At 45.0% G+C, this 11,420-nt stretch overlaps 1 protein-coding gene and 1 long non-coding RNA gene across 4 annotated transcripts in view; one reads left to right on the forward strand and one right to left on the reverse strand.

Moving 5' to 3' along the window:
* LOC137638543 (uncharacterized) overlaps positions 1-11,420 on the reverse strand; it is a 312,041-nt gene that overhangs the window by 272,285 nt on the left and 28,336 nt on the right. The window lies entirely within an intron of this gene.
* LOC137638541 (uncharacterized) overlaps positions 1,204-11,420 on the forward strand; it is a 23,710-nt gene continuing 13,493 nt past the window's right edge. The window contains exons 1-2 of one of the 3 annotated variants that reach the window (XM_068370674.1): positions 1,204-1,911; positions 5,697-5,868. In XM_068370674.1, the coding sequence (XP_068226775.1) occupies positions 5,740-5,868 (129 nt within the window). In that variant the 5' untranslated portion in view covers positions 1,204-1,911; positions 5,697-5,739. The remainder of the gene's footprint in view (positions 1,912-5,696; positions 5,869-11,420) is intronic. The other 2 variants (XM_068370673.1, XM_068370675.1) reach the window with 2 other exon arrangements.

Raw genomic sequence — 11,420 nt, forward strand, 5'->3', positions numbered from 1 at the left:
CAAGCAAGAGAACTCTAGGCCCAGGTCATATTCTATGTAATTACATGATGCAGATACAGTAATAAAGGCACAAAATATGTTGAGGAAATGAGAATTTTGTCTTGGAATAGAAAGACTCTGTCAGTCTTCCCAGAGCCAAGAACTTCCTTGGCCCAGCTCGATTCAAATCTTCGAAAGTGTCCTCACCTTCTGTTAAGTCAAGTGTTGACAAACCGCACACTGAACATGAGCATGACGTCGTGTTGTAGTGATATTATTATTATTTTTACTAGCCAAGCCACAACCCTAGTCGGAAAAGCAAGATGCTGTAAGCCCAAGGGCTCCAATAGGGAAAAATAGCCCAGTGAGGAAAGGAAGTAGGGAAATAAATAAATGATGCGAACAAATTAACAGTAAATCATTCTAAAAACAGTAATAACGTCAAAACAGATATGTCATATATAAACTATTAACAACGTCAAAAACAGATAGGTCATATATAAACTATAAAAAGACTCATGTCAGCCTGGTCAACATAAAAACACTCGCCCCAACTTTGAACAATATACATAATGATACTGGCAGTCATAGTGACATTATCTTTATAATCAAAGCCATTTTTCACCAGAACAAAATAAAAAAAAGAAAAATAAATCAACAAATGCAGCTGTTTTTAGTCCACCGCAGGACAAAGGTATCAGACATGTCCTTGTTCATGTATGGGGTTGGGCCAGTTTTCATCACCACACTGGCCAACTACAGATTGGTGAAGGTGGGAGACTTTGGTCTGAACACTTACAACAAACCAACCTTGCATAAGTGCCGTTGACTAGTACAACTTTGCTGATCATGGCGATATATATATATATATATATACACACACATATATATATATATATATATACACACATATATATATATATATATATGTGTGTGTGTGTGTGTCTGTGTGTGTATATATATATATATATATTATATATATATATATATATATATAATGTGTGTGTGTGCGTGTGTGTGTGTGGTTCCAATAGAAAATGCTTTTGAATATGAACGAGGAATCATGCACCAATCATCCTTCCTTCCCTAACCTCGCCCCCCCCCCCCCCCCCCCCCCCCTCCTCCCAGCAACACCCATGATCCGGACCCATTTACCCCGTCAAACTCGAGACGGCCTTGGTGACTTGGTCCTACGCAGTATCGAACCTCGATTAAGGACTGAAAGGTGAAATCTTTCTATATTCACAGCCGATTTTACAGCTCTTCATATGAGAGATGTATTAGATTTACTCAACTGCATATAAATATGTAGATTCTTAAAGGATTGCACAGCATCGTACGCGTAGGAACCACGACTCGTTTCCCATAACAACGAAACGTAAATTCACATTCCTTCCTGTGTTTGTTGTAAAATCCATAGTGATGTATTTTCACTCCCTGTCTGTCTATATTATCTGTTAGAACAACTATCTTGTTTTAACAATAAAAAACTGACTACGAAATCTCTTGTAGAGTTAAAAAGCGAAAATCAGATTTTGTATGCGATCCAATTCCGTTCGTAAAAGTAGCTTTATCTTTATCACGCCCTCTCCCATCTTACACAAGGTGACTCCCCGATAACAACGCACCCCCCCCCCCCCCCCATGAGTATGTGTCTCGACTCAGTCAGATCGGTCTCAGTGTGTCAGGCACCCTTCAGTCAGTTCTAATTGCATTTGCTGTTTGCATGAAAACACACTAATCCTGAACCAATTCAGTTCTTCCCCATCTTGTTAATTAGTTTCGATTGTGGTCACATGTTCATGAAACAAAATAATGACCAAAGCGGATAGTTCTAAGCAGAACTAAGAGAGAAGATTCTCCTTATCAACAGGACTTCAATCATACGACATTATCATTCTGAGCAGAGGCAAAAGATAGCTGACAACAATGGTAAGTCTTTGCCTGTTCAACATTGTCTTTGTGCTTATGATTATATATATATATATATATATATATATATATAGGTATATATATACCGTTTCTGAGTAGAGATGCCTTAACGTTGTGGTGAAAGGGTTTGCATATCTCCATGATCAGCAAAAGGGCCACCCCAAGACGGAATAAGATTCCTTGCTACAGGTTAGGTTGGTTTACTGTGAGTCATAAGACGGAAATCTTTTACCATAACCAATCCGCTGTAGCCAGTGTGGTGGTGAATACTAGCCAAATCCCAGTCATGAATTTACATGGCTGAGGCCATTGTCCTGCAGTAAACTTGTAACTGCTGCATTTGTTGTTGTACAGTTGTGTGTACATACGTACATACGTACATAATATATATATATATATATATATATGCATATAAATATATATATATATATATATATATATATATATTTATATATATATATATATATAAAGAAAGATAAAAATAAGTATACATGGGTAAGAGTGGCAAATGGAAGAGTAGTAGAAAGGGCATTGATGGATTAGCCTATGTGTTGATAACTAAAAGAATGTTTGGAAGATTGAAAGACGTGCACGTGTTTAGGGGTATGGCTAACGGTATGTCTGATCATTTTTTGGTGGAAGGAAAATTAGTTGTAGCAAAAGAGTGGGGGAATAGAGTAGGTGGATGTAAAAGGGAGCTAGTGAGGGTTGAAGAGCTAATAAAACCGGGGGTAAAAAGTAAATATCAGGAAAGGTTGAAAATGGCATATGACGAGGTGAGAGTAAGAGAAACTGGTAATTTAGAGGAGGAGTGGAAGTTAGCAAAAGAAAATTTTGTTGGGATTGCAAGTGATGTATGTGGCAAGAAGGTTGTTGGAGGCAGCATGAGGAAGGGCAGTGAATGGTGGAATGAAGGAGTGAAGGTAAAAGTGGAAGAGAAAAAGAGGGCTTTTGAAGAATGGCTGCAGAGTAATAGTATAGAGAAGTATGAAAAATATAGAGAGAAAAAGGTGGAAGTAAAGCGCAAGGTACGTGAGGCAAAGAGGGCAGCTGACCTGAGGTGGGGTCAGGGACTGGGTCAGTCATATGAAGAGAATAAGAAGAAGTTTTGGAAAGAAGTGAAGAGAGTAAGGAAGGCCGGCGCAAGAATTGAAGAGACAGTGAAAGATGGAAATGGAAGGTTGTTAAAAGGAGAGGAGGCAAGGAAAAGGTGGGTGGAATATTTTGAAAGTTTGCTGAATGTTGAGGATGATAGGGAGGCAGATATAATTGCTGTTCCAGGTGTTGAGGTGCCAGTGATGGGAGATGAGAATGAGAGAGAGATTACAATAGAGGAAGTGAGGAGAGCACTAGATGAAACGAGAGTAGGAAAAGCATCTGGTATGGATGGTGTGAAAGCTGAGATGTTGAAGGAAGGGGGTGTGACTGTACTTGAATGGTTGGTGAGATTGTTTAATGTGTATTTTGTGTTGTCAATGGTACCAGTAGATTGGGTCTGTGCATGTATTGTACCACTATATAAGGGTAAGGGAGATGTGCATGAGTGTTGTAATTCAAGAGGTATTAGTTTGTTGAGTGTAGTTGGAAAAGTGTATGGTAGAGTACTGATTAATAGGATTAAGGATAAAACAGAGAATGCAATCTTGGAAGTACAGGGTGGTTTTAGAAGAGGTAGGGGTTGTATGAATCAGATTTTTACAGTTAGGCAGATATGCGAGAAATATTTAGCAAAAGGTAAGGAGGTGTATGTTGCGTTTATGGATCTGGAGAAAGCATATGATAGAGTTGATAGGGAAGCAATGTGGAATGTGATGAGGTTATATGGAGTTGGTGGAAGGTTGTTGAAGCAGTGAAAAGTTTCTACAAAGGTAGTAAAGCATGTGTTAGAATAGGAAATGAAGTGAGCGATTGGTTTCCGGTGAGAGTGGGGCCGAGACAGGGATGTGTGATGTCGCCGTGGTTGTTTAACTTGTATGTTGATGGAGTGGTGAGAGAGGTGAATGCTCGAGTGCTTGGACGAGGATTAAAACTGGTAGGCGAGAATGATCATGAATGGGAGGTAAATCAGTTGTTGTTTGCGGATGATACTGTACTGGTAGCAGACACAGAAGAGAAGCTTGACCGACTAGTGACAGAATTTGGAAGGGTGTGTGAGAGAAGGAAGTTGAGAGTTAATGTGGGTAAGAGTAAGGTTATGAGATGTACGAGAAGGGAAGGTGGTGCAAGGTTGAATGTCATGTTGAATGGAGAGTTACTTGAGGAGGTGGATCAGTTTAAGTACTTGGGGTCTGTTGTTGCAGCAAATGGTGGAGTGGAAGCAGATGTACGTCAGAGAGTCAATGAAGGTTGCAAAGTGTTGGGGGCAGTTAAGGGAGTAGTAAAAAATAGAGGGTTGGGCATGAATGTAAAGAGAGTTCTATATGAGAAAGTGATTGTACCAACTGTGATGTATGGATCGGAGTTGTGGGGAATGAAAGTGATGGAGAGACAGAAATTGAATGTGTTTGAGATGAAGTGTCTGAGGAGTATGGCTGGTGTATCTCGAGTTGATAGGGTTAGGAACGAAGTGGTGAGGGTGAGAACGGGTGTAAGAAATGAGTTAGCGGCTAGAGTGGATATGAATGTGTTGAGGTGGTTTGGCCATGTTGAGAGAATGGAAAATAGCTGTCTGCTAAAGAAGGTGATGAATGCAAGAGTTGATGGGAGAAGTACAAGAGGAAGGCCAAGGTTTGGGTGGATGGATGGTGTGAAGAAAGCTCTGGGTGATAGGAGGATAGATGTGAGAGAGGCAAGAGAGCGTGCTAGAAATAGGAATGAATGGCGAGCGATTGTGACGCAGTTCCGGTAGGCCCTGCTGCTTCCTCCGGTGCCTTAGATGACCGCGGAGGTAGCAGCAGTAGGGGACTCAGCAGTATGAAGCTTCATCTGTGGTGGAAATGTGGGAGGTTGGGCTGTGGCACCCTAGCAGTACCAGCTGAACTCGGCTGAGTCCCTGGTTAGGCTGGAGGAACGTAGAGAGTAGAGGTCCCCTTTTTTGTTTTTGTTTCTTGTTGATGTTGGCTACCCCCCAAAATTGGGGGAGGTGCCTTTGGTATATGTATGTATGTATGTATATATATGTATATATATATATATATATATATATATATATATATATATATATATAAATATATATAACGGATTTTGAGCGAAGCGAAAAATCTATTTTTGGGTGAGATAGCCATGACGTCCTGATGGAAGGTTCCTTCAGTAGCTTCCTAAGGGTATATATGACTACAGTAGATATTCCCAGAGAATTAAACTAAAGGTTTCACAGAATTCTAATTTCTGGCGCGAGTACCCATAAGGTTTCCCTTTAGGATATCATATAATAACAGGGGACGTATGCTGGACACGCCACATAGCTATCTGCACCCCACATAGCGTTTACACTTCGAGGGGGAAGTGTAGCAAGTATGGGAGGAGCCGTTACAAAACTCTCCTCTTTCGTTACTGTTACAGTACTCGGCGACATCATATCTGGTCGCCATGTTGGATGATGCCGCCAAAACGCGCCTTCCTCATTCCTTCCGGCGTATATGCCAGCCTCCATGATACAATAAGATTGGGAGGGGCCTGACAGGCCGGACTAGAGAACCAGGGCGGGTCCATCAGGACGTCATGGCTATCTCACCCAAAAATAGATTTTTCGCTTCGCTCAAAATCCATTTTTTGGGCTCAAGCCATGACGTCCTGATGGAAGTGTACCAGAGAATTAATGTATCATGGATTTTTTCCCTTTGTAGTGCCCTCGATGACCACAGAGACCGTGACAGATAAGCATGTACTATGTTACCACTTCCTGGCCCCCTGGCAGGGAAGTCCTCATTTGGATGTAAGGAACATCTTGAAGTTTGCTTAACAAAGGAACTCACCTATAGCAGGAGATCTTGCCGGTCTCATGGACAGATCAAAGAGGTAAGTACAATTGTGTTGGAACAAATTACTTTGGTCTAAATGAGTAGGCATCAAGGAGAAGCAATATTACAACATAGATTATAATAATATCCAAATAATAAGGACAATAAAAATTCTTTAACAGTGTTTTTATTTCATATGTTAGGGCGAAATGAGACGCACATGGAAACAAAAAATTCTATTTTATTCAATAAAATTAGGAATTAAGATGAAATAAGTAAATTTCAATGAAATGCAATTTTAAAACATACAGTAGACTAAAGACATCCGAAGACGTAGGTGTGGAATCTGAAAAAGAAGAACTTGCCATTACACACATAAGTTCCAGAGGAACTATAAAGTCTTTCTAGAAAGTCTTATATACACTTCATGTTAAAAACATGTGGCACACGTGTTCTTGTCTATGTTACTTCACCTTTGTAGAAGAACAGTTCTTAGTGCCACAAAGTGACACTTAAATCACTATGTTTCACACTAGGGTCAACACAGGCACCCAATGAGTTAGAGTCCCGAATAACTCACTGTTCTGTGCAGCACTAAGCAGCAGGTTTTAACACACTACCTGCTGCTACCACGTAACGCTTTAACTCGTGCACCTGCTTCACATAGTGTTTGAAAAACACTCTTGAGGATTTCCAGCCCGTGAAAGATCGAAGACTTTCGAAATCCATTGCTTGGAAAAAGTTTAGGGAAGAGGCGACTTTCCTGGGATCATGACCTGCGGGTGTACTGTCAGGATCCGCTCTGCGAATAAAATAGGTGATCTTCGCCCTTAGTTGTTTGAGTGACAAATCAGATCCCGATGTTTCTCCTTTAAAGAGCTGTCCTCCGCCGAAGTCTGAAGCTCTACGAAGATAGACCTTTAGACTCTTCACTGGGCATAGAGAGACATCTTCCCTCAGAGGGCAGATTCTCCAGGGGCCCCACCTTTTGGTGGGAAGCTCATTCTTGGCGAGAAACGCTGGGTCAGGGAAGAGGGTAAGTTCACCTGTTTCGGCGAACTGTATCTGGCCCTCTTCTCTAGATAAGGCCACAATTTCATTGACTCGGGCTCCCGAGGCAAGAGCAAAAAGGAAAATCACTTTTTGAGTCAAATCTTTCAGAGGGCAAGACTCATTGTCCAGACTGGAGGCAAAATGGAGTACCTTATCAAGAGACCAGGAGATGGGTCTCAGTGGGGGTGCAGGACGGAGTCTAGCACATGCCTTTGGCAGCATGTTAAAGATGTCGTTGGACAGGTCTATTGGAAGGCATAAAGTAATGGTCTTGTCAAGGCCGATTTGCAAGTGGAAATCGTGTTGGCTGCCAAGCTTTGTCCATGAAGGTGAATGAAGAAGGACAGACAAAAGTCTAGAGAGATTTCTGTAGGATTTTTAGCCTTGACGAAGGACACCCATTTCTTCCAAAATGACTCGTATTGCCTTCTGGTAGACTTTGTTTTGTATTCCTCTAGGAAGTCTAAACATTTCTTCGAGATCCCAAACCTCTTCTTCACGGATAGGGAGAGAAAATCATGAGATGAAGGTCTCGGGTTTTCCTTGATGAAGCGAAGACTTCTGAACCTGCTGGGAGAGAACTGGGTCCGGCAGAGGTTGTAACTCCAAGATTAGAGGGAACCAGTTGCTCCGGGGCCACTTGGGTGCCACTAGGGCTGCTGTTCCTTTGAAGGTTCTCAGTTTGGTGAGGACTTTCAGCAGAAGGTTGGTTGGAGGGAGCAGGTAAATCTTGGACCATCTGTTCCAATCCAGGGACATGGCATCCACCGCTTCCGCTCTGGGGTCCTCGTATGGGGCCGTGTAAAGAGGAAGTTGTTTGTTGTCTCTCGTCGCGAAGAGGTCGATCTGCCGTTCCGGGACTTGACGGGAGATAAAGGAGAATGAGTCTGTGTCTAGGGACCATTCCAACTCTAGTGGGGTTGTTCTCGATAGAGCGTCCGCCGTCACATTGCGGAATCCTTGTAGGTGAACTGATGAGAGGTGCCATCTTTTCTTGTCCGCTAGGCAGAAGATGGGCAGTAACACTTGGTTGAGTTGGGGCGATCTTGAGCCCTGACGGTTGAGACATCTGACCACAATGGCGCTGTCCAGAGTTAGACGGATGTGGATTGAGGGACGTGGAGACAGTTTCTTCAGAGTAAGAAGTACTGCCATGGCCTCCAAGATGTTGATGTGAAATGTCTTGAATAGGGGAGACCATGTTCCTTGAACTTGTCGTTGATGGGAGTGACCCTCCCCCCCATCCTTCTAGCGAAGCATCCGTGTGGATAAAGACCGACGGAGGCGGTGGTTGAAGGGGAACTGATCTTCTCAGGTTCTTTGCCTCCGACCATGGCTTTAGGAGTGAGCGAAGCCTGGTTGGTAGAGGTCTCTTGAGATCTCTTCGAGCGATGGATGCGTATCTTCTCCAGACTCCCGATGCATCTTTTAGCTGTGCTCGTAGCACTGGGTCTGTCACTGAGGCGAACTGGAGGGAGCCGAGACCTGTTCCTGTTGTCGTCTTGAAATCCGTTTGGATTTTAGGAGTCTCTTGACAGATCCCGCTATTTCCTTCTTTTTCTTCAGAGGAATGGAAAGACGGTGTGACTGAAGGTTCCAATGGATTCCCAGCCATTGGAACTTCTGAGCTGGAGACAGTCGAGACTTTTTGGTGTTGATTTTGAAACCTAGATGTTCCAGGAACTGGGTCACCTTTCTGGAAGCACGCGAGCATTCTTCTGAGGATGCTGCACAAACCAGCCAGTCGTCTAGGTAAGCCATCACCTGGACGCCTTGTAGGCGTAGCTGTTGGACGATCGTGTCTGCGAGCTTCGTGAAGATCCTTGGAGCTGGTGATTCATTGGAATGTGCCAGTAGGCGTCCGCCAAGACTAATGAGACTGTGTATGCCTTGCGGGGTAGTAGGGCTCTTATATGTTGAAGAGTCAGCATCTTGAATTTGTTGTTCGCTATGAACTTGTTGAGATGGGACAAGTCCAGAATGACTCGGAGTTTGTTGGAGTCTTTCTTGGGAACACAGAATAGTCTTCATTGGAACCTGGTGGACTTTACCCTCTTAATCACCTTCTTGTTCAAGAGTTCTAGGACGTATTCTTCCAGGACGGGGGTGGAGTGTTGGAAGAATTAGTGGAAGGTTGGAGGTGGTGTTACCCAGCTCCACCCTAGTCCATTCTTGATGATGCTGTGAGCCCAAGGATCGAAGGTCCAACGATCCTGAAATTGGCGGAGTCTTCCTCCCACCGGAAGCGTTTCATTGCTTCTGGTTTCCCAAGGGTTTTCCACCTCGGCCACCTGTTCCCCTTCCTCCTCTCCCTCTAGATGGACGTCGAGAGGAGTCTTTGCCGGAACCTCTACCTTTGGGGCGAAAGGTAGTAGACTGCCTTTCATAGGCTGGTGTAAAGACTGGTGACTGAGCCACCACCGGCTGAGGGACCAGCTGAAAGTTCTGTTGTGGCTGAGCCACCAACTGGGGAGTAGCGGGTGCCGGAAACTGGCATTTAGCCTGACGCTGCTGGTGTCGGGGCTTGTTCGACTTCTTCTTAGGTTGGGGGCCCTCATCCTGAGAAGATTTCCTCTTTCTTGACATGCCCCACTTGTTGAGAAGGTTTCGGTTCTTGGTGGCGGCTCTGTCAACGATCTCCTTCTCGAGGTCATTAGGAAAGAGGTTTTTCCCCCAAATGTTGAAGGAAATCAGTTTCCGGGGTTCGTGTTTGACGGTGGCATCCGCAAACACAAATTCTCTACAGGCTCTCCGGGCCTTGATGAAGCTATAGAAGTCCTTCGTCAAGGTGGCAAGGTGGGACTTAGCAAGAACCATGTAGAAGTCTGGGACCCGAGTGTACCCGGCCATTGTCTCAATCTGCACTTGGTGAGACAGGGAGGCAGCCAGCCTCTCTTTTGTGTCTTGCTCCCAATGCAGAAGGTACTCGGTGAGCTTGGGGAGGTTCTCGTTAAACTGCTGTCCCGCGACGTCGGCCTCCAACTTTCCTACCGAGAAAGTTAACTGGATGTCTTTCCAGATCTTGTCGTCGGGAGGGAGGGCGAGGGAGAGGGGTCTACATTCCTCCAATGTAGGGCAGGGTTTCCCTTCCTCCACCACTTTTAACACTGCCAGCAAGGACTTTCCAGCAAAAGGGAAGACCATGGTGGCAGGAGCAAGAAAGGATGGGTGTTTCTTGCTTAGGGCCGGCACCTTGGAGTTGGTGTAGCCCTTGCTCTTGAGGCAGCCGGCCAGAAGAGCTTGAGCCTTAGCATGGTCAAAGACAATGACCTCTTTAGGCTCGGTCTCCTCCTTGGAGACTGGCTCGGACTTGAGACGGATGTAACAGTCCGGGTAAGCTTCGAAACTAGGCCAGAACTCCACCTCTTCAAGGGGGACGGCGCATAGTTTATCATTAATGAAGATACGTCCGCTCGTGATGGACATGTGTTCTGCATGCCTACAAGGGTTGGTCACCGAGCAGAGGGGAAGATCCTTAACACTGATCTTCTTCGTCGTCTGTTTCGACAGACGGAGGATCTCCCTCTTAAGGTCCGCATGTCCCTGACGGAACCTCTCATCCAGGAGTGCCACCAAGGCTTGGAGGCTATCCTGGGTGCCCAACACTGCAGGTACAGGAGTGGCGGAAGTAGAGGGGATGGGTTCCGATACAGCAACGGAAGAAACAGAGGGGGCGCGGGCGACCTCACCCTCGGAGTCGGGAATCTCCACATGCTCCTCCTCTTCTTGACCCTCGGCCATCAGGGTCCTTTCGGTGGTGTCCGACACTTCCGACATTCTCTCCACTTTATCAAGATGACACTCTTGGAGTGCGTCCGAAACGTCCGGTTCGACCGTCAGTTGGACGCAGGGGATCTCAGCCTTGGGAATGACGGCATCCGCAGAGGCCTTTGGGAAGAGCAAAGCTCTCATTTTCTCATTTGGGAGATAGGGCCCCGTAGCGTTCTTTTGGAAACCACGCACCCATTTGCGCAGTTTCTCTCGGGCGACGTCCCTGGCCTCCGCTGACGGGGGTTCGTCGAACGCCTCATGGAGCAGGTTCTTGCAGACAGTGCAAACCTGCGGGTCGCAGTAGCGAACATTCCCTTGGGAGATGGAGCAACTGGCGTGGGTTTGGCACACCAGATGGCTGTAGAAATCAGGGCGCCGAACGCTGCAGAAGGCGCTCTCACACTGTAGGTACTCCTCCTGTAAAAGAAAGGGGCACATGAGTCTGTGGAAGTCAATTACCATGACTTAAAGTAATCTTAGATTAGTATTTAAGTTATATAAACTTATAATATAAGATTCCTTTTCAAGTGTAAGCTTAGGATAGGTAAACTGGAAAATAAGCGGGAAAGACACATACTTGTGCATCCCGCCCAGTCAATTGCCGGACCCCGCACCATAACTAATTCTAGGGGCTCCTCAGGAACCTTGAGAGGAGGAAGGAATATCCACATTGGATGAGCAAAGCTTAGACTTCCTCCGGGGAATTAGATATGGTGAGAGGGGGGGAAAACTGAGTTCATTCAGTATAGAAGAAAAGGGAGAGAGTGAATCCTCCGTATTTAGGTT

This window comes from Palaemon carinicauda, chromosome 3 (genome assembly GCF_036898095.1).
Source record: "Palaemon carinicauda isolate YSFRI2023 chromosome 3, ASM3689809v2, whole genome shotgun sequence".
Taxonomy (NCBI): Eukaryota; Metazoa; Arthropoda; class Malacostraca; order Decapoda; family Palaemonidae; genus Palaemon; species Palaemon carinicauda.